This window comes from Oryza sativa, chromosome 9 (genome assembly GCF_034140825.1).
Source record: "Oryza sativa Japonica Group chromosome 9, ASM3414082v1".
Taxonomy (NCBI): Eukaryota; Viridiplantae; Streptophyta; class Magnoliopsida; order Poales; family Poaceae; genus Oryza; species Oryza sativa.
Window position 1 is genome coordinate 25,710,471 of NC_089043.1, and position 23,586 is coordinate 25,734,056.

Here is a 23,586-nt window from a genome sequence, read left to right on the forward strand (position 1 = left end):
CATTAGAGACTCATTGACCTTTACTATGTCAAAGGAGTTGATTCCGAGAAAAATACATCATGCACCAGCGGGTGTTACATCTTCATATCACCAGCTCATAGACTTTGGCATGCCGTATGCTCATTTCTTTTCTTCATGTCCTTGTTCACCACGTTATACTCCCTCCATAAAAAAAAAAAAAAGACAAACCCTGGCTTCCGTGTCCAACGTTTGACCATCCGTCTTATTTAAAAAAATTATAAAAAAAATATAAAAAATAAGTCACGTATAAAGTATTAATCATGTTTTATCATCTAACAACAATAAAAATACTAATTATAAAAAAAATTCATATAAGATGGACAGTCAAACGTTGGCACGGAAACCTAGGGTTTGTCTTTTTTTTGGGACAGAGGGAGCAGGTGACAACAGTCTGAGCTGGAACTGTGAATTCAGAAGAGTGTTTCAGTCAAGCTGACCATGACTAGATAAAGAGAAGATGGACATTTGGCAGGACGGAACAAAGAGAAACAGTAAAGAAAAATGAAAGTGGCAATTGCCTTAGCTAGTGGGTTACTGTGACAGTGGGAGATTTGTACAGTTTGCGTAATAATCTTTACAAGGAAGGGTTGACATTGAAGTTGTATATCCTTGTATCTTCCTTTTCTGGCTCTTTTGTTCCGAGGGAAATATCCTTGTGACATTCAATCAACAGGACTACGTGTAACTTTTGAATTTTTTTCCTCTTTGTTCGCTAGCTACAGTGATGGATTAGTACGAAATGTTCGCTTATAGTACGAACTAATGGTGAAGTGAAACCAGATGTTTACATTATTATAAGTGGACGTCAGTTGACCAGCCCGGCCCCGGCGTGCACCGACGCGCGCCCAGCCGGCTCGTCAGCTGGGACGTGCCGACGTTGACCTCCGGCGAAGCGTCCCCCCCTCGCTCCGGCGACATATGGCCATACTCTCCGGAAGCGCGGAGCTAGGAAATTTTTTAAGCCCAAACATACACAAATATATCTAGTAGTATTTGCTACAATATTTCTAACTTTAATCCTTTCAAAATAATAAAAATTCAATGGTGTATTTGCTGGTGAGCCCGGGCGGCTGCCCGTGCAAGCCGGACGGTGGCTCCGCCCCTGCTCTCCGGTACTGGAGATGGAGGTGCATAGTGAGAGCTGAAGAACTTGTCGATGAGGTGAAGAAGACGATGACCCACCTCGTCATCGTCTCCCACGGCTTAGATCCATATTTGCCCGTGGCAATGTTATAGCTTAGATCCATATCATCCTAATTCTATTTGGTAGAGCTACAACCTAAAGCTGAAGTCTAACGAAAACGATTTCAGCTTAAAAAACAAAAGTGGAGCGGACTAATATACTCTCTCAAAATGAAGTAAAAAAGATAGAATCAGGTTTAAACTATGTTTGATTGTGAAGATTGGAACCTTCCTTTCCGGCAATAAAAAGGAACAACTCATCAACACATAATCAATTACGTGTTAACTTAAACAATGGATTAATATGATTTTTAAAGTAATGGCACCGAACATGTCTCAGGGCTCAAGTGATTAACCGAAGTGTTTTTCTATATATTTATTCTGCGAAAACGTTTAACAGTTTAAAAAATATGTATGCGAAAAATGAGAGAAGTGAGAATAAAAAAGGAAAAGGCTATACATACTAACTTTTTTCTTACTAAATTCTTACTAACGCTGATGTGTCATGCTATGAGTGCATCTAGATTTTTTTATAACTTTCATCTACTTAAATCAAATAGTTGAGATGATTGTTAGTAAAAAATTAGTAAGAAAAATTTAGTACGTGTAGCAGTGATGAAAAATGGCACCACCAAACTCAGCTATAAGATGCTTCATAACTTCACTCCAAGTCTCCAACGATGACTTGAGGGACCTTTGGTGTACTTTTTCTGCCAATAGAGGATGGAGGATGAAGCAGGCCGAAAAAGAGTAGTTCGATTGCTTATTGGGCTGATTAAGGCTTCTTTTTTATTTTTGTGAATACAAATACGAAATACAGAGTATATATATATAGTTTTTTTTAAAAAAAATTTGGGTATACATCTGAATACTCTTGAATTATAGCTGGGCCCGCCCTGACTCCATCTAAAAAAACCAACTCCTGATTATCCAGTTTTAAGGTTAGAAGTTTGTTTTTTTTAACAGTGGAGTAAGTAGCTAGCTCCTTGATTTCTTACATGTTTTATAAAAGCTAATGAGACGATTATTCTGATTATGCATCTGTAGCTGATGTAGATGTAAGAAGTTTTACTTTCATAATTCCATTATCAGAACAAAAGGGTCTCACATCTCTTGGTAGTTTTCCATGTGACATTGTGCTGGAACTGTGCTAAGGTTGCATAATTACCCTCCTAATTTTTACAGCACGAGATTGTGTTCTCGGTTGATAACCAAGTAGTAATAAATAGTGTAAGTAGCAAAACCTTAGAGTAGCTTATCCACGTATCTTTGGTACAGATAATCCACCATTATGCTGTAAGCTCTCTCAGTAGGATGGAAGCTGTCCCAGAAGACAAACTTCCGGTCATCGGCGCACGTCGTCGCCGTCAGCTGGTTGCAGAGAAGCGTCACCTCGAACTCTCCGGTGCCGCAGCATCCTCTCGTCGACACATCAAATCCTGCACAGGCAGCAGCAACAACGAGCATCTTCTCAGGCGATCGATCGATCGAGAGCTAACGAATCGATGAATTCGACAATGTGTTCTTGAAGCAAAACAACGAATCGATCGAATCTGGGTCACCGTATTTGCCGGGGTCGGCGATCATGTCGTCCAGGACGCCGTAGATGTCGACGTAGCCGATGCTCTGCAGCTGCAGCGTCTCGCGAAGGCAGCCGATCTCCTGCTCCAGCTTGGCGTTGAACAGCCGCGCCGCGCGGTTTTGGGCCGCGTCGCACTCCCTTCCGCCGCCCGCGGCGTCGACGGCGACGCTCCGCCGCTGCGACGGCACGCACCCGATCGGCGGCATCCCCAGGACGGCGATCCTCCTCGCCCCTTGCCGGTGAAGTTGCTGTGTACCACTACCAACATCAGCAAGAACGAACAAACTGAACATGAACAGGTTCTGAATTGGAGATGAGGCTTCAGATTGGGTGAGAATTTTTGGTTGCAAGATCCATCACCTTGACGAAATCAGAGGCTAGATTGGCGAGGAAATCGACGTAGGATGAGATGTCGAACTGGAGTGGCCTGACGGGGGCGAGGTAGTAGTTGTTGGCGATGTCGTCGGAGCCGGCGCAGACGAGGAACAGGCTCTCCGACACGATCCTCGCGGCGGCGGCCTCGCCGGCGATCCCAGCGAGCTTCTCCTTGTACTCGGCGAACATGTTCAGCTGCTCCTGCATCGGCAGAACCGCCTGAAACGAAACCATCGAGCATTAAACTACACAGCATCTTGCATTCCAATGGCGATCGCCCCATTCCCGCTGTTTGGAGTCGTAGTATCCGAGTCTTTTTTTTTTCCTTTGGTTTTCTGTTCCCCTCCTCTCTTGGCATGAGTCGGTCTGACTTAATGTGTTGTGTAACAATTATTCTTTTCTTCTAATATATTGTATTGACATACAATTTTTTTGCGCGTTCGAGAAAAAAATCCAATGGCGATCAATGGAGAGATGTGTTTGAGACGTTACATTACCACGAGAGTGGAGGTGAGCGGGTCGTAGCCGCTGCCGGCGGAGGCGAAGCTGACGCCGGTGAGGAGGTCGCCGTCGGTGAGGTCGGTGCCGAGGTAGGCCGGAACCAGGTCTTTCAAGCCAAGCCGTGACGCTGCGCAAGATCAATATGCAGCCATGGACGACGACTCAAATGACGAGATGAAACTCCGGCGACCATGGAGACGGATAGGCTGACCTAGGAAGTCCGGCGGGATGCGGCCGTTGGAGAAGCGGCCGGTGGGTTCGCCGCCGTTGAGGTCCTTGCCGTAGGGCCTGAAGTTGGACCGGGTGAGCGTCAGCACGGCGTTGTTGTTGCCGGTGTCGACGATGGAGTCGCCGAACACCAGGACGGCCGGCACCCGCGGCCTCCCGCCGCCGCCCGTACCATTCGCCGTCGTCGTCGCGGCGACCTGCCATGGCGAGACACAGAACACCACCAGCAGCAGCAGCTTGACACTCCCATGCTCCATGGTCACCACCGGCAGCTAGCCAGTGAGGCAGTGACCACTATCATCTGTAGCGTTCTTGGAATTTTTTGTGATTTTATCGCCACTAATTAGGATGGAGCTAGATTCTTGGCATTTTTCGAGAGTTTTATCGCCAACGATTCATCATTGGAGTAAGTAAGATGCCTTTTTCGTCTGTGCATGCATGATAGGCTAGTAGATCGGATACGACAAGTGATCGTCGGCAAAGAATCATGGAGATTTTCTGGCAATCTGGTCGCATCCGATGAACACCAGCCACTAACCTGGTCTGATCATCTATCAGTGTTGAGAGCTGCATCCAACAGCTATAATCTACGTGCAGATGGAAGCATGGCGAGCAGGTTAGTCTACAGAACTTCATAGTTAAGGTCCAGTTTGATTTAGATTACTTAGTGAATTATTACCGTAGATTACCTACTCAATTACAGTGATAAATTATTATTTTTTTAAAAAAAATAAAATTTACAAATAGTTTACTGATAGAAGAAAAGTCTTTTAAGAAAATACATTTTTCTAAGCATAGAGCAGATAATATGTTTCAAATATTCTGGTGAATAAGATGCAGTGATGGACCAACAGTGAAACAAGCTATGAAAGATGGATTGAGATACTCTAACTTACTTCCCTCTAATTTGTGGGCCTGCTAGCTAAATGGAAGTAAGTTAGAGGATCCTCTTCCATGCAAAGATTATCTAACTTACTTCCCTCTAACCAGCAGACCCCCGTAACTCAAAATCATAGGGAAGTAAGTTAAAGGATCCTCAAAGATGGACCACAACCCACAAGCAACTTGGTAGATGAATGAGGATTAGATAGCCAAAAACAGATTCTGATTGGACTAACAGCTCATCCGATGGACTTCAACTCACACAACCTACTGTGAGTCTGTGACATGCTCCCTTCAGTAGTACTACATGGAATGGAAGGTTGTAGGTTTGTATTTTCATACATACTTGTCCATAATGTTCAACCTGCTGGGTAGAGATGAGCAAAATTATCCACTGGCAGGAAATTAACATAACCCATCCCCAGAAAAAAACCTATGCATGCCAGTAAAAGAAGTTGAGAGCAAAGATAATAATGAGAATGATGTATCAACTCCTTTACACATTCCACAAATCCATAATGTACTCTTGACAACACACCTAACAGTCTCATGTCGAACATCAGCAACCAAATACCGTTTCAAAACAAGATGCAGTACTTTAAATAAGAGAAACAACTCGACAACCACTGTTTCAGTTATATTTATTCACAAACCTGGACACAAACTTTTAAGAAAATACGAACCCTTCCCTACTTGGCTTACTGCTGGCCACCATATAATTCAGATTTCATGAACCAGAGCCATTTGCTTTTGGCCAGCATCCAAAGACTAAGGAAGAAATATGAGTAGGGCGCTGTCACGGGCACCAGTAGCTTAAAAATCTGGAAGGCGACTACATATTTCATTCAACACCAGAACACCAGGATGAGGCAGCAAATTAGTAAAAATTTTACATCCCTTGTATATAAGTATAAATCCAAAGTCACATGATATCTTAATACCCAAAAGAGAACTGATCAATGTCTATTGAATATTTTATGATGGAAACCCTGCTAAGGCTACTGAAATTACGATGAGACCGCTTTGATAACCATGCAGCTCTTGAATTGGGAAAAAAAAGTACATAAAGATGCGATATGCACCAATAAAATTATAAAAGGAGTTACTTCTGATGATGCTTTGGCAGTTCTAACCCATTTGAGTCAATTACTACTTTATCATCTGCAAGATAAGCTCGTGAATGAAAACTAAGACCTATAGTACTAGTATCATGTTTGTAGTAGGAAGATCCCCCATGCTGTGCAATAAGATAGGAAAAATGGTGTGTTCATTTAAGTGCAAACTTACAAGTTGAAACCACTCCCTTCTCATAACTTATATAGCTTGAGTTATAGAACATTCTTGAGTTTTCAGCTACCACTCTTTGGTACAATGGTATAAAGGTTTTCAAACTATATTGCAGCAATAAGAGGTACAGACATAAGGTAAAACAATGAGAAAAATTAAGCAGAGTGCATGAACATGGAAGTCATTACTTGATTGAAAAGCCCATAACCAGCTAGCAAGCCTAGCAAGCAATTATGACTGAAACCTGTAATCTGTGAAGAAGGGCATCAAACATTAAACACACCATGTTCAAGTTTAAATATCCATAAAAGAAGCCATGTTTCTGACGATACAACACCAGCACATCCTGAGGAAATTAGACCATCATGCTTGATTACATATATCGAAGCAAATTGACTAGTGAGATGGTTTAATTAATCAACACATACATGATACGCCACCCAATTCTATTCAATACCAGTATATTGCTGCATGATCTTGAATAATCATGTATGAGAGCTTGCATTATTTGTTCTTACTAGTACATGACCTACAACGGCATGGAAACATGAATCATAAAATAGCTTACCAAGGAACTAATCCTCATCATCTTCTTCAGAGCTCCCGACGTCGCTACTGTACTCATCACTGCTAGAACTATTGTTAATGTCAAGATCAACATGCCGAACCTGTATCGGTTCTTGTGCCTTCGGCACCATTGCTGGCACCACAACCGGCATCTGTTGCACACTGGCCCGTGGCTCCTCACCCTTGACACCAGCCAGAATGCCATCCGGCGGTAGAGTGATCGGGTCCCCGGGTTTCCATCCAGGCGGCGGCAACGGGATTTCGAGAGGCAGCGCCCCGTTCCGCCACCCATGCGGATGCGGCACAGTGATTGGTAGCACAGCTGCCTCCTGGGTTGGTGAAGGCTGAAAAAGCGGAGTGGCATCTCCCTCTGCTGCAGTCCTCTCCTTTGCTTCCTGGGATTTCGGCACTCCAACATCCAAATCCGCAAATTGATACAGCTGCGACATCCTCATCTCATTTTCCTGAGGAGCAGGCGGCAACGCCCCACGCAGAGGCAGCCCAGCACCATGCTCAGGCGGCGCGAAGGTCGTGTAGCTTATGCGGTGGGCGTACGTCAGGACGTCGTCCAGGTTGAGCTTGGAGTGCAGCGACGCGCCAAAGTCGCCGTCTGACACCGGCTCGGGGTCGTCCGCCGCCGCGGCGCCGCGCGGGCGCTTGGGGTCGCGGCGGTAGTCGGCGTAGTCGTCGACGAGGCGGTCGAGCACGTGGTGCGCCTCGCGGAGCTTCTTGGCGAAGGCGAGGATCGAGGCGTCCTTGGCGCGCGCCTCGCGGGCGAGGCGCGCGCGCGCGTCCTGCAGGTCGAGGGTCTCCTGCAGCTCGGCGACGGCCTCGAAGAGCTGGGTCTGGAGCGTGTTGAGCAGCGACAGCGCCTCCTTGGTGGAGGAGATCGGGGCCGGGAGCGGCGGCGGCGGCGCGGAGGACGGCGAGGGGAGGAAAGTGGGGAGTGACCCCCGGTACGCCGAGATCCACGCGGCGCGGCTCGGCGAGAGCTCGAAGAGGTTGGAGGCGAGCGCGGAGATCAGCTGGAGGAGCGCCTGCGCCCGCGGGAGCGGCGGCAGGAGCGGCAGCAGCGACGGCGATGTAGTTAGGGTTGGTGCAGCGGCAGCGGCAGCGCCCACGGCCGCCGCCGCGCTAGGGTTGCCCTGCGGCGGCGAGGAGGTGGGATTCCCCGCAGCCGGGTTGGGCGGGAGCGACGGCGACGAGGCCGTCAGCCCCAGCCGCGCCGGCGAGGGGTGGTGCGACTGCATCATCGCGGCGGCGGCGGCGGCGACTGCGGATGCAGGAGACGGACGCGAGGCAGAAGCTACTAGACAAAATTTCCTCTTAATGGGCTAATGGGCCTCCAAATTGTATTATATGGGCTTTACGGCCCATAAAAGCCCATTAACTCGGCCATAAAACACCATCTCTTCTGACTCCGCCGCATCGTCTCCCCAATCTTTTTGGCGGGAGAGCACCACAGCGCCGCCTCCACTTCCCGCGCAATTCGCAAGAGAAGAGCCATGGACGGCGGGTCCTCCACGGCGGCGAGGTCGTCGGCGGCGGAGATGGAGGAGCACCAGAACTGGAAGAAGAACGCGCCGGTGCTCTACGACCTCGTCATCTCCCAGCCGCTCGAGTGGCCGTCGCTCACCGTCCAGTGGCTCCCCTCCCACTCCCGGTCGCCGGGCTCCGCCCGCTCCCACCGCCTCGTCCTCGGCACCCACACCTCCGACGAGACGCCCAACCACCTCCTACTCGCCGACGCCGCCCTCCCGCTCCCGCCCCGCCTGGCGGCGGCGGCCGCGGCGGCGGGCGGTGCCGTCCCGGCCCCGTCCGTGTCCATCTCCCGCTCGGTGCCGCACAAGGGCGAGGTCAACCGCGCCCGCTGCATGCCGCAGAGGCCGTACACGGTGGCTACCAAGACCTGCGTGGATGAGGTGCACGTGTACCATCTTGGCGACGGCGGCGAGAAGGGCGGCGCCGATGTGGTGCTCAGGGGGCATGAAGCGGAGGGGTATGGGCTGGCGTGGAGTCCGATGAAGGAGGGGTTGCTGCTGAGCGGCTCGTATGATAAGAAGATTTGCCTTTGGGATCTCGCTGCTGGGAGTGGAGCTTCGTCTCTGGATGCACATCATGTGTTCGAGGTAATGCGCCGTCAAATGCCCCCCTCCCCTCATTCCATTTTGCAGTAAACATTTACAGTCGTTAAATGTTACATTATACGATGCAGTTGAGCAATGATTCGTAATTCATAATCCAATTCATTTAGTAAGGATGCTTCGATTGTTTCTTCCCCTTTTTTTTTTCAGTAAACAAATTTTGATCTGCCAGATCTCTTAGTAAACAATATTGAAATAATGAAATTGAACTGTTTCTGGTCTTTCCTAAATGTTGGAAGAGAATCATTATAACTGAAATAACTGCACAATTCCAGAGTAGATAATTGCACTGCGTAGGAGAAAGGACACAGCAATTGAATAACTAGTCGAGAAGAGAACATGGTTCCATTTCCATAGCTGCATTTTAAGCACAAACAATCATCTCTTGGTGTGAGGAACAATTCTATTATGCATAAACAGATCACTGAGTTTTTTTTATGTGAGCGTTCTAGAAGGCACCTGAGCTGATTAGCAAACATCATGAAATTGGGATGTTTTAAATGTAATTGTGGAAAGAGTTTTTTTATGACCTTTGGAGGTATTAAAACTAGGAGATACCTCTACTTTGCAATACTCTGGAGGATAGTAAATTAGCTCTTGTTTTCCAGAACAATCAGTATCTGTTTTGGCATGCAAGGAATGGCTAGCACCTAGCAAGCTAGTCGAGCAATTCTTGTACGCACGTAAAAGCAATATTGAATATGCAGCAGTTCATGTAACAATGTTGTATAATTCCTCTTTCCAATCTGCTAACAGTTCTCTACAACCATTTTACGGACCTTGTGATCTTTTATATTATAATTTTATCAGCCACTTTGTGTTATTGATTGCTTTCTTATTTCACTGGTTTAACCGTAAGTGCTTTAGTCAGATCATTTGTCCAAAAATATTTTGATGGAAATCTAAGTTAGGACTTGTGTGAGGGTTGTTTCATTTGGTCCAACAGAAGAATTCCACTGTATTGTGGCAGCAAGCATAACAAAGATGTCAAATATATAGTTCGTGCCACTGCTATCCTGTTTCCTTTTCAGAGTGACATATATCATAGTCACGCTTTTTGCAGGCTCATGACGATGTTGTTGAAGATGTTGCATGGCACCTGAAAGATGAAAACCTATTTGGATCTGCTGGGGATGACTGCAAGCTGATGATGTGGGACTTGCGTACTAATAAACCAGGACAATCTATAGTAGCACACCAAAAAGAAGTAAGCATGATTTAATCATGAGTTGCTGAACTAATCATTTTCTGTGCTGCTCAGCACATCATATAGGCTATAGCTTGTAAAAGCATATTCCTCTTTTCATTTTCATTGACCTTGGCTTTTCCTTTATGTACATTGGAGTGGCCTATGATGCCTGTTTTATGCAGGTTTAGCTCCTTCTATCTGTCTGCTTCATGATTTATTATCTATATAGTACTGCAATATAAATCACACATAAGGTTCAGCAATATTTTTCTCTTCACTGTAGTACAAGCTATACTGATGTTTGTGCTGAGCTTTATGGTTTACTCTTATAAAACTGTCGTGCTGTTCATAATACACATTATTGCTTTCTCAGGTAAACTCTTTGTCCTTCAATCCGTTTAATGAGTGGATCTTGGCTTCAGCATCTGGAGATGCAACTATTAAGCTATTTGACTTGCGAAAACTGTCAAGAAGCCTGCATGTATTCGACAGCCATGAGTATGATTTCTTGCTGTAGCCTCCGTCCTTCAGTCATTCCCTTTTTCTTTTTCTTTTTTCTCTACATTATCGTGCCCTGACCAGTCCCCCATCTCTGCTGCTGTGCAGTAGTGTATGGTAATGTGTTGTTACACTTGAGACTTGAGGCATGCAAATAACCAAATCGTCCAAGAACATCTTGATCATTTACATAAAAATGATTTTTTTTCTTATGTGCTCATTACATTGCGATACTCGCAGGAAGTGCTATTTTACTCGTACTGTTACAGTAGTTGTTATTATATCATCTGTGCCATTTGAACCCATGTGTTAGAAAATCATAAGCATCTGGTTGATATGAATGAGGCCAGTGACAGTGTTCCCGTAAAACACAAAAGCACACTACTTATCTCGCTGATTTTGCTACCTGTATAAGGATATAGGAGAGCTGAATAATTCTTTGCTAAAGGCAAGAACTTTTGAGCTAAGCTACTCCTTTACTTTCAAGTTTGTCAGGAAAGTTATTACTAATCAACATGGCATACTAGCAAACAGTTTGTCAGTTACACTACATGTGGTTCTCCGGTCTAACTGAGTTATGCAACCTAATTGATTTTCTGATATGCAAATGACATTTTTCTGTTGCATGTTAGCTCCTGTAGGGGAGAGGTTTTTCAGGTTGAGTGGAATCCTAATTTGGAGACTGTGTTAGCATCCTCAGCTGCAGACAAAAGGGTGATGATATGGGATGTTAGCAGGTAAATTTAGTCGACTAGTCTCCTATGATCTACTTCAACCTTATATTTGCAGTTAGTATTTTACGTTATACTAACTGAAACAGAAAAAGGAATTACTCAAGACAATAGCTTCAATGACCTTTAGGACCTATTTGGTTTGGAGGAAATTCATGGGAATTTTGAAGGAATTGAACTGTTTCCTGTGAAAATCCTGTAAAATTCCTGCATTCGGAAGGAGTCTTTAGCAGTATAAATGGTTACACACGTATACAATTACTCCTAGTTAAAAGCTACACATCTAGCTATTCAGTACTATGTGAATTACCTTTGGGAGCTTTATCTTTAGAGTTTAGCTTTACTAGTTCGGGTGATTTGCTAACATTGTACCTGCATTCACAAAATTAGAATCCCCATTGTTTGTCATGCTTTGTATGTCCCACTGACATGATAGATTGATAGATTCCTGCCCAACTGAAACTAAAGCCTGCATTCTCACTGGCGAGTGGCGACACATTTGCTTTTAGATCTGCGTCTGCTGCGCCTTTGCTGGTTCTCACTGCCCTGTGTGTTCTACCTTTCAGGATCGGAGACGAGCAGGCAGAGGAGGATGCAAACGATGGTCCACCGGAGCTGCTGTTCGTGCATGGAGGCCACACAGCCAAGATATCAGAGTTGTCGTGGAACCCCACCCAGAAATGGGTCATGGCCAGCGTGGCCGAGGATAACATCCTGCAGATCTGGGAGATGGCAGAAAGCATATACTGTGATGACAATTATCTCCATGACAATGATGATGACTCGTGCCCAGCCACATAAGGACCTGGCCAACTTCCCTATTCTGTTTCTGTTGCGTCTTTGGATAGCTTGGTTGGATTGATCATATATTCAGTTAGTAACCTCTAGTAGGCTTTGAGATGCTGTTGTTTAATCAGCTTTCGTTTTCGTTTGACACCTCCAATCCAAGGATGGAACATCTTGATGTAGAATGTCCAACTATTTACTACTGTATGCCTTGCCTTGCCTCCACTAATTGATCTTTGGCCTGGTTGCTGTCTGGGTTGGTGGTGCCCTGATCAACTGTTGTGCGGTGTTTACTGCTACACGTTCACATGCATGCTCGACTTTGTCTTTGTGCATTGCTGATCTGGCATTCAGCTTGATCGATCGATCGATCGAGTGGTGTTTCATGTTTGGGGGCCTCCATATGTGCATCGGATCAATCATTCGGTGCCTCCTGCATGTGCCACGTTCCGATGTTCTATGGGTAGTAGTTGTATCGGTAAAAAGCGAGGCGTGGCTGTCCCATCGTGTATGATATGGCACCGTCAATGAGATCTCCTTGGTATTGTACGTGTTCTTGACGACCTAAAAGCAAAGGCTGAAAAATAAATTTTGATGAAAAAACCCTAATATTGGCTTTAAATTTAAGGTTGAAAATTTAAATTTTAGTTGATAAGTATAAATATAAACGAAAAGATGAGCCCCAAATGTCCAATGCCAAGGTGATTAACAACCGAGTTCCCTGTTTGAAACGCCGACGCTGTAGTGCTTCTATTTTACAGGGTTTTTCACAGAAGCTCACGTGAAATTGTGACAACACAAGGCTCACAAACCCACCGAAACCCAAAGCCGCTACTCCCTCCGTAAAAAAAATAATAATTATTGGTTTGAAGGACTGGGCATTTTTTAGGACGAAGGGAGTATATGCCTGATATGACATGGTGCCGCCGCGGTGCGCACCGGTGGAGGATCGAGAGGCACCCTGCGTGTGATAGCAGTGAGAGTGATTGTGATTACACCACCGCACCGTGGCCGCTCACGAACAGGAAGCCAACCAGCGTTGCACCCCACTCGTACGAGCGCAACGAACAAGCCAGAGAGCGAGACCGGGGTTGCCGGTCAACATCGCATCTCGGATTCTCATCAGATCATCTTTTCGTTTCCCTTCCTTTTTGAAAAAAAAATATATTTGAACAAAAAAAAGGAATTCTTAAGTTTCAAGCACATATAAGATTTAAATTTCGCAACTTAATTTTAAAGGTTTTCATTGTAATATACTCCCTCCGTTTCGAAATGTTTGATACCATTGATTTTTTAGCACATATTTGACCGTTCGTTTTATTCAAAAACTTTTGTGAGATATGTAAAATTATATGTCTACATAAAAATATATTTAACAATGAATCAAATGATAGGAAAAGAATTAATAATTACTTAAATTTTTTGAATAAGACGAATGGTCAAACATGTGATAAAAAGTCAACGGCGTCAAACATTTCGAAACGGAGGGAGTATCTTTTAACATAAGATCTTAAAATATAGAAGTTATATATCCATAAATTTTTTTTGTTGCTTTGCTTGTTCTTCCACGTTTTTTCAGCCGTGTTTCAAATCATGAGCACTTCTTATGTCTAGTTCAACTGTGAGAGTCGAGTGACACTTAGGGTTATTATCTCCAATACAACTGTAAGAGCTGGATGATGCTTAGAGTGTGTTGGTTCATGGGATTCGAATGGATGAGATTTTGGGTTTGTTTGGTTGCTGTCCACACTTTACCACAACTGAGGTTATGTGAGTTGTGACAGCCAGAAAAGTGTGATGGACAAATTGCTAACCACAAGCAAAGTTGATAAGAATTAAGAAAATTGAGTCCACAACGTGTGAGGCGTGCTAATTGAAAAAGTGTGGTAAGCCATAACCGTGGCAGTGAACCAAACACATGCCTAATAAACTGTGGTGTGGCCAAATGTGACCATAAACTAACCTCGCCTTGGTCGTCATGTTTTCTATGGCCGTGTTTAGTTCACATCAAAATTAGAAGTTTGGTTGAAATTGGAACGATGTGACGGAAAAGTTGGAAGTGTGTGTAGAAAAGCTTTGATGTGATAGAAAAGTTGAAAGTTTGAAGAAAAATTTTACAACTAAACACGGCCTATGTTGGTTCATGGGCGAAAGTAAGATATGACCATTCACATTTGAATATCTCACGAAGATGTTTGAAAAGACCATCCTTCAAAATTGGCTTATATTTAGTCTATTATATTGACAATTAACATATTTTGTTATTAATTAAACTAATTTATTCACCCCTATCTAGTGGTGAAAACGGTACGGAAACGGACGGAAACCATCTTTATCGTTTTCGTTTTCATTTTTTTTTTGGAATCAGAATCGGAATCGGAAACTCTGGATACGAAAACGGAATCGAATATTATCGAAATGAAAATGGACCGGTGCGAATACTACAACGAAAATTTATCGGAATAAAAAAAACTCAAACTGATAAATCCAATTGTTTAAAAGAGTAATGTTGTTGATAAATCCCAATGTAGGAAGAAAAATATTCTTATGTAATTTTAGATTTGCATAACAAATATTTTTTAAAAAAATAACAGCCAAACACTATGGTATAGACTATTTAGTGCTTAAAAAAGAATTCAGGATATTTCAGTCACAAAATTTTCAGTAATTCCGAGAAAATTTCCGAAAAGTTTCCGACCGATTCCGAGTTCCGACGGAAAATGCCCTTATCATTTTTGATTCCGTTTTCGAGAAAATATTTCCGAATACGTTTCCATTTCAAAAAAAAACTCCGACCAACAGATTCAGTTTTCAAAAATAGGTCTGGAATCCGAAAGTTTCCGTCCTGTTTTCACCCCTACCCTCATCCATCCAACTTACTGTAAGAAACAACTGCATCATCCTATCGGACGAACCAAACAACTCACCCTTAATCAATGCACTTACTGCCACGTTAATCAAAGCACTTTAATTACTCCTATGTCCAGGTAGTACGGAGTATACGTACGAGGCGGGGCTGGCTGGGCACTGCGCACCTCTGCGCGCTCTGCAGCTGCTCCCGTGTGGTCAAGTCTCAGCCGTCCTCCGCGCGTCGCCCGCGTAGCTCATCACAACCCCGTACCCACCCAAAACACTCCACCAAAACGCTGCCACGCCCTATGCTATGCTTTCGGGAAACGCGAGGTGCTACGCTACCCCGCGTACGATGCTACTCCTCGCTGCTCGGGAGCGTACTGCTCTCCGCAGTCGGCATCTCCATCGCAACTGTTCATACTCATCACCCTACTCTTATGCATTGGGGACTAGCAGGAGGAGGAGTACTCCTAGTACTCCCTCCGTAAAGAAAAAAAAATCAAACCTTAGATTTCCGTATCCTATTTTAACTGTCCGTCTTATATGATATTTTTTATAATTCGTATTTTTATTGTTGTTAGATGATTAAACATGATTAATATTTTATACGTGACTTGTCTTTTTATTTTTTTTATATTTTTTTCAAATAATACGGACGGTCAAACGTTGGGCACGGAAATCAAAGTTTGTCTTCTTTTTTTTAGACGGAGGGAGTACTGGACTAGTGGTGGTAGGAGGAGTAATTGTGGTGGTGACAATCGGTGGTAGTAATAAAAGAGCGAATACAATAGGAGACTATAAGTCAGCTATAAGCATGTATGGAGGAGAGGAGAGAAGAGAAGGGAAGAGAGAAACAAAACCGGCTATAGATTTATAGTCAGCTGCAGCACGAACTCCAATATAATACGTTTATGTGTATGAGAGATGAGAACATAAATTAACGGTGTAATATATGCTTAGAGCACCCGCAATGGTAAAGTAAGGTGCTCTCTATAAAACATGTACATCTCAGCAATAGACTAGATTAATAGTAAACCACCTTAATAATATGTCTATATAGGTATCTATAACTCTCTCATGCATTGCCTCATTTTTCTCTATAGACTATCTCTAAGTTAGTAGATAGCTTTACTCTATCTTTTTATTTAATATCTTTCAAGTAGGAAAATATGCTGACATGGATCTCTTGTAGAGAGCCTATAGATAACCATTGTGGGTGTCCTTATATAGATAACTATCACATAAATGAGCTATTAGATTAATAATAGATGATTTAGAGCTCATAGTTAGCTATACTGTTAAACTTGCTCGTAGGCCGTGGCATGCCGCGCTTTAATTGGCAGGGAAAACCGGACGGGACGGGGGCCCAAATCGAGGGAAGCAGGCGTGCCCCCACGCCGGCAATGCAATGCAATTTGCCACCAGCCCAGCCAGCCAAGCCAAAGCAACCGCGTCGCGTCGCGTGTAGCTTGCACCTCCGCCGGCTTTGCCAATGCCACCATCAATTCACGTGCTACTCCTCCTACCAGTATCCAGTCCACCTGCCTCGCTGGTCTCTACGGGTCCACTCCCTCCCTCTCAAAAAAAGACAAACCCTGATTTTCGTGTCCAACATAACCATTCGTCTTATTTAAAAAAATTATGAAAAAAATTAAAAAGACAAGTCACGCATAAAATATTAATTATGTTTTATCATCTAACAACAATAAAAATACGAATTATAAAAAAATTTTATATAAGACGGACAGTCAAAGTTAGACACGGAAACCTAAGGTTTGCCTTTTTTTTTGGACGGAGGGAGTATTTGGACAGCTTTTAACTGCTATAAATTCTCTCAGAATTAAGACTTTGGGAAGCTTTTAACTGCTGTAGGTTCCCTCAGAATTAAGACCTCCAGTAAACAGTCTAGCTTTTTATTCAGATTATAAGAAGTTGTAGTTGTAAAATTCATAAAATAAACTAGAAATCAGAAGCTGAGAAACCCAACTTTTCCAGATTCTTATAAGCTTCTCAAAATCTTAGGGGGTGTTTGGGAGAGAGGGACTAAACTTTAGCCCCGGGACTTATGTTTTTGAGAGAGGGGCTAAAGTTGCTAAGGACTTATGGTTTTTAGCCCCGCTCTCCCAAACACCCCCTTAGGCCATCCACAGTGGGTACCCCGAGCGTGTCTCTGCTCACGACCGTCGCCGATCCGTCTGTTTGCCATCCCCCAGCAGAGGGGCGCGTCTCCCAACGCTCCTCGGTCGCTTTTCGTCGAGCCACGGAGCTAGAGAACGCGTTGGGCAATGTCGTGGCTTGAGGACACGGCTCCCGCACCTGATTTTTCCCCTTTCACCTTTGGCCTCTTTGCTGGGACTGGGAGGCCCATGGCGGTGGGAAGGAGACGGAGTTGGCGATGACAACGACCGGCGACGACCCCGCGATGGAGATTGCTCGGCGACAACCCCGCGCTGCTCGCCGTCCGCCACCGCGCTCGGCGAGAGAGAAGGAGAGGTGACGACGGGTGGCGCAAGATAGAGAGAGAGAGAGGAGAGAGGCGACGGCGACGACCAGATCCGGCCACCGCGCGTCGCGGCAGTCGTCGGCCTCCAGCCGGCGACGTGCGGAGGGCTTCCTCGCGCGGCCGCGGTGACCAGATCTGGCGCAAGCTGTCGGCGGCGCACCGGTGGCTTGGGAGGGCGCAGGCTATCGGCGCGGCGGCGGCTGGGGAGGGCGAAGAGGGAGGCGACCGCGGTGGCTGGGGAGGGCGAGGATGGAGGCGAAAGGCAACGTGCACGAGAGAGAGGGAGAGATTGGCGATGCGCGCGTGAGAGAGAGAGAGGAGAAGCGTCGGTGCGGTGGGGAAAAAATTGTCATCAGTGGGCTGGAGGATAGAGAAGGGTAGTATAGGAAAATACCAAATATGGGCTTTTTGGTTGGGATACCCATTGTGGGCTTGAGTGTCTTCATCCAGTTGCCTTATATTTTGAGGAGCCCATCCAGGGATACCCTCCATTGCGAGCTGAGTTCCCCTGAAGTGTCCTCAGTTAGTGAGGACACTCTAGGAGTGTCTCAGATTGTGGATGCTCTTAAGCCAAACAGATCCTACAACATGTTGCAAACGTCACTCCACAACCTAGATGTGAGTGGTGGTCCGGTGAGCAATTAAAGTTCGCTAGCTGCCCACATTGATCACCACTGTAGAGGGTCACTACTGGTGCCCAACAACCCGGTGTATGTGTATCCAACCATTTCTGGATGTTGCCTATTACCAACTCTGGACTTTGTATACTCATCGGAGCTAGATACTCCTAGATTACTAGCCAACCAAGTAAGCACGGTATATGGAGTACTACCGAAGAACAACACAGGAGTGAGTATTTGTGGCGTGTGGCATGCACTAGAGTTGTTGTTCCACATGTAACGAAATATGGGCATCACACACCATCACTTGGCCCACTTGGGTATGTTCGCCGCAGGTTTGAGACTGTCGCTTTACTTTTCCACGTCACAGTTGTCAGATGACAACGTAGAGTATTGCAAAAACATAGTACTGCAAAAAAACTGAAAAAAAGATACAGAGTATTACAACTACATTACGCGAAAATACGGCTGTGTTTAGTTCCTAAAAAAAATTAAAAGTTTGAAAAAAAAAGTTGAAAGTTTATATGTGTAAGAAAGTTTTAGATGTGATGTGATGAAAAGTTGAAAGTCTGGGGTAGTTGGGGGTGAACTAAACACGGCCTACATATCTAAAATAGAGTATTAAAAAAAGAAAAATATACAGGATTGATGTAGTCACTCAAAGAGACATAGACCCATGGACGCAACACTAGCCGCTCAAAGAGATGGACATTAATGGCACAACCACCTCCTAATCATAAGCTCTGGTTTCCCTCACCGCCAGTATCAACCCACCGCCCTCCTCTATCCCCATGGCTCAGGCGTCTATCCGCCCGTGTCCACTGGCGCATCCCATGGCTACCTCTCTGAGCCCAACGAGACAACCCCCCGCTCTAACCCAGAATCTAAAATCCTAACTCGCCAGGCTAGTTGTCGGAGCACGAATCACGAAGCAAATTCTAAGGTTAGAAATTTACAAGGTTTTGGACCCAACTTTCTAGTATCAACAGAAATTTAGCAATTCATTACAAATTTACCCTTATTTCGTGATAAAAAGAGTAAATCAATCAAACCAAACACGTTTATATGCCTGTAAGGTAAAAACTTCGTTACTTTAAGGCCGTGCCGTGTTTAGATGCGAAGTTTGAATCCCAAAAACATCACATCAAATTTTTCTACACATACAAACTTTCAATTTTTCCGTCACATTGTTCTAATTTTAATAAAAGTTGAAGTAAACACACCCCAAGTTTTTTTAAAAAAATAGTGGGCCTTCTGCCACTGGCCCGGCCCGGTGGTTTTGCTCAGGTCCAGTCCGTACATTGGTCTAGAGCTACCGACCGAGAAGAGGCTCCGACCTCCGAGACCGCAGGTGATGCTGCCAGCTACTACTGACCGTACGTTTGCATTGCAGCGCAGGTCGAATCGGCCTGTCTGCGATGGAGAAAGTGAGACAGGGAGGTGGGTGCCCAAGCTGAGCAGCAGCGACGACTGACACCACTCAACTCTTGGATTTGCTGCAGATTTCGCCAGTTAAGCAGTAATCTCTTCGTTCTAAAATAAACTAAACCCGTACTAGTATGATACTCCTTCCATTCCAAAAGACAAGCAACCTATTACTAGGATGTTACGCAGAGAAATTACATCCTAATATTATATCCTAATATTATATTCTAGATTCATTATACGGGATCAGGTACCGAGTTTGGTTTATTTTAATGATGAGAGTACAGTACTAGGCGTAGTTGTAGTAGCAGTCCGGTGATGTCTCCCCTTGGGAGGGAACCTGTGCAGCTTGCTTGCATGGTTCCTGAGATACTCCCTCCATATGAAAAAAAAATATTTTCTTCCTCCCGTTTCATAATGTAAGTAGTATTTCCCACATTCATATTATTATTAATGAATCTAGAGATATATATATCTATCTAGATTCATTACCATCAATATGAATATAGGAAATGCTAGAATGACTTACATTGTGAAACGGAGGGAGTAGGACCCATTTGAATCGTAAGAATAAAAAAAGGGGGAATATGAAAAACAAATTCTGACAGGAATGTAAGTATAAAACAGATGATTACAAAACACAGGAATGATCGTTTGATTGGACCACAGGAAAAACACAGAAATCGGATGGGAGAGATAGACTCAAAGGATTCTTACCGAGAGGTTTGACCTCTCGCTAAGTTTTCTCCAAAAACTATATGCAATAAGCCATTCCATAGGAATTTTGTAGGATTTGGTAAACTTCAATCCTTTGAATCAAAGGGCTACATAGGAAAATTTCCTATAGGATTTCAATACTATGAAATTCCTTCATAATTCCTTTGATTCAAAGGAACCCTTAATTTTAGTTATAAAACTGGATATATATACATATACATATATATATATATATACATATACATATAGATATATATACATATACATATACATATATATATATACATATACATATACATATATATACATATACATATACATATAGATATATATATACATATACATATACATATATATATGTATATATATGTATGTATATATATATATATGTATATATGTATGTATGTATATATGTATAGGTAAATTAACTGGTGCTACATGGAGTATGGGCTCCAAGATTCAAATTGAGTATATACCCAATTTAATGAGTATGAATTTTTTTTAAATGTTTAGATATGAACATTAACTTCTTTACTAACAAGTTCAAACAAGTTTGAACTAAGTTTGAACTTTTTTTTTTGTTAGATTTTTGTTCTAGGTATATAACATCCAAACATATAATTAGTTAGGTATGTAATAATGAATTGTGAAATAAAGTTGAGTTTGAGTTGTTTTGTTGTTAGGTATTTGTATGAATATATATATATATATATATATATATATGTGTGTGTGTGTTCAGATTTCTAGTTAGGATTTGATTTTCCATGAAGCGGAGATCGGCAGGTGAGAAGCGAGAAGCTGCATTGGTGATGGCAGAGTGTTGCAACAGAGGGTGTAGTACTGTGGTATGGCTGTCTGCACTGCGTTGCAGTATCTGTCTTATTACGAAATTGTTACTCCCTCCGTTTCAATCCAAGCACTTGCAGCATTTGGAATTTAAACTAAATGCTTATTCACTTTATTACGAAATGAATCTTACCAATATTGGCAATACTAAAAATTAGCATTTTTGGTGCTATCAAATTTTGGTAGCGAAAAGTATGTTTAGTTTAGAACCTTTCCAAAGTTTGGTACTCCCTCCGTTCTATTTTAAGTGTAGCCATGAGTTTCTGTATTCAATTTTAATCACACATCTTATTTGATTTTCTTAAAAAAAATTTAAAAAATATAAGTCACGCATAAAATACTATTAATATTTTATCACGTAATAACAATAAAAATACTAATCATAAAAAAATTCAAATAATACGGATGATTAAAGTTAGACATGAAAACTCATGGCCGTGCTTAAAATGGGATAGAGGGAGTAATGTTTTTGTGAGAGAAAACCTCCGGAACTTCCAATTTTTTGTAAGATAGAGATAGTAAAAACATGCTTAACTTGTTATCCTACCGAAAATTTGATAACACAAAAATTAGTAGGGTTGAAAATGACAATGCATACAGCACATTCCCTATATTTTGCATTTTCTAGACTATTTGATCTGCTTTAAGATTTGCACAACCCTATCAATCCTAACCCAAGGTTGCATATTCTCTGCCCCGTCGTGCTACCTCTTGGCCGGCACCGGCGAGGCATGTCTGCCAACCTCTTTTACCTCCCTCCCCTCCTCCCCAAGCCAACGACGGCAATAGCCCCCACCCTTGTCTTCCCCATGTCATAATCCCATGTTACTCTTCACCTACCCCACGCAACGCCTACCTCTAATGCCCCTCGCTTGTTTCGCCATCCACCATTCGGCCACCATCTTCCACGATCATCCCTAAAGCCTGACGAACTCTCTCTTCTTGCCCTCCTCTCACCCCTTCTACTCTGACCTAAACCCCAAATCCTATTTGATCGGACCGCCGTCATCTCATTAGAGCTAGAGGAGAAGGACAGAGCAAAATCATAGTGGATATCTAATGGTGGAGGATTTGAAAAAATCCACCCTACTTTTCTACCAAATGTAGGTTTGCATTTCCGTAAAATATAAACATTTGTACAGTACTAACATTTGTATAATAGTAATCACCCCCTCCTACTCTGCTGTTAGTAAGGATTTGTTTGGCTTAGAGCTAATTTTTGGCCTACCAATATTGATTGCTTTAGGCTAGACTTGTTACCGTAGCGGCAAAGGTTGTGGCAGTTCTGAGTTGTGAATGACTGCAATCGGTAATCGGTTTGAAATGTCGTGTTGTAGCGGCTGCTGTAGCTAGTGCCTTCGAACAGCGCTATTTTGGTAGTGCGAAAACCTTGATAAGTTTTGATAACACCAATTTTGGTAGCATAGACTTTGTAATGGTGTGGGATCAAATTAGTAGCAACCAAAAAATTTGTCAATAATTTAGGAGGGTAAAAATTGGCATAGATGGAAACTAGGCTCCGACCTCTTTGTTGTAATTTCCCGAAGCTACCATCAATTGTCATTAGGACCCTATGAATATCAGCAGGTGTTTTCTAAGGGTCTTTCGGTTGGTTGCCATGTTTTACCACTTCACACTTTAATTATGTCATATATTGTTAGGCATGTGTTTGTTTCGCTGCTATAATTATATCATACCCCATTTTCTCAGCCTTGGAATCTGCTCTTATATACTCCCTCCGTCCCAAAAAAGGCAAACCCTGGGTTTCCGTGTCCAACTTCGACTGTCCGTCTTATATGAAATTTTTTTATAATTCGTATTTTCATTGTTGTTAAATGATAAAACATGATTAATATTTTATGCATGACTTGTCTTTTTAATTTTTTTCATAATTTTTTTAAATAAGACGAACGGTCAAATGTTGGGCACGGAAACAGGGGTTTGTCTTTTTCTAAGACAGAGGGAGTATGCCAGAGTCTTAAATTTGGAGTTAAACAGGTCATACTCATGATCAACTATTTCTAAACCAAACCTTTACCATTATGTCACATGTCCACAACTAAACCTAGACAAGCTTACTAGTCATCAACTAAACATTACGAGGTGCCAAGGAGGAGGGCCACACCCAAGCACTACCAGCAGCAGCAGGAGGAGGCAGCTGCATCAGCACTTCAGTAGGGCATGTCCGATTGGATTGGAGGCGCCCAAGGCCTGGTTTAGTTCCCAACTTTTTCTTCAAACTTCTAATATTTTTATCATATATCAAAATTTTTCTACACACAAACTTCTAGCTCTTTCATCATATTGTTTTAATTTTAATTAAACTTTTAATTTTAGCGTGAATTAAACACACCCGAGACAACAATTTGACCGGCCATCGTGGGCTCTCGCTGGACGCTACTCCAGTCAACAGTGGTCAGTCGGTGTTTGTGTCACTGCTGCACAGTGAACAGTTGGGCCCTCCACACACGCCGCAGTGACGACAACACGAGCCATGCACACGCGTCAACCCCACATTGGCCCCCACTCGGATGACCAGTGAGCAACCCAGTGTGCTGCCAGGTGGGGCCCACTCACAGTCACAGCCGCTCAGCTCAGCTACTGAATAAAACCAACTCGCCAAGCAAAGCGAGGAGGCGACCCACTGGC

At 43.6% G+C, this 23,586-nt stretch overlaps 3 protein-coding genes across 5 annotated transcripts; 1 reads left to right on the forward strand and 2 right to left on the reverse strand.

The window, feature by feature from the left end:
- Window positions 1-2,256: 2,256 nt before the first annotated feature.
- On the reverse strand, window positions 2,257-4,251 carry LOC4347725 (GDSL esterase/lipase EXL3). Of its 2 annotated transcripts, none has more exons than XM_015756949.3 (5): window positions 3,873-4,251; window positions 3,658-3,767; window positions 3,146-3,379; window positions 2,766-3,033; window positions 2,257-2,642 (listed from the first exon to the last, which is right to left on the reverse strand). In XM_015756949.3, exons 1-5 carry the CDS (start codon window positions 4,144-4,146, stop codon window positions 2,449-2,451), a joined length of 1,080 nt encoding a protein of 359 aa, XP_015612435.1. In that variant the 5' UTR covers window positions 4,147-4,251; the 3' UTR covers window positions 2,257-2,448. The 2 variants fall into 2 exon arrangements, with proteins under 2 accessions (XP_015612435.1, XP_015612434.1); XM_015756948.3 differs by having other exon boundaries at window positions 3,658-3,788; window positions 3,873-4,249.
- A 2,061-nt stretch (window positions 4,252-6,312) lies between these two features.
- Window positions 6,313-7,953, reverse strand: LOC4347726 (mediator of RNA polymerase II transcription subunit 4). Its single transcript, XM_015756945.3, has one exon. The coding sequence runs from the start codon at window positions 7,876-7,878 to the stop codon at window positions 6,634-6,636; it is 1,245 nt and encodes a 414-aa protein (XP_015612431.1). The 5' UTR covers window positions 7,879-7,953; the 3' UTR covers window positions 6,313-6,633.
- A 99-nt stretch (window positions 7,954-8,052) lies between these two features.
- LOC4347727 (WD-40 repeat-containing protein MSI3) lies at window positions 8,053-12,226 on the forward strand. Of its 2 annotated transcripts, none has more exons than XM_015756946.3 (5): window positions 8,053-8,754; window positions 9,833-9,976; window positions 10,332-10,456; window positions 11,089-11,193; window positions 11,754-12,226. In XM_015756946.3, the coding sequence occupies exons 1-5, from the start codon at window positions 8,131-8,133 to the stop codon at window positions 11,986-11,988; spliced, it is 1,233 nt and encodes a 410-aa protein (XP_015612432.1). In that variant the 5' UTR covers window positions 8,053-8,130; the 3' UTR covers window positions 11,989-12,226. The 2 variants fall into 2 exon arrangements, with proteins under 2 accessions (XP_015612432.1, XP_015612433.1); XM_015756947.3 differs by having other exon boundaries at window positions 11,098-11,193.
- The last annotated feature ends 11,360 nt before the right edge of the window (window positions 12,227-23,586 follow it).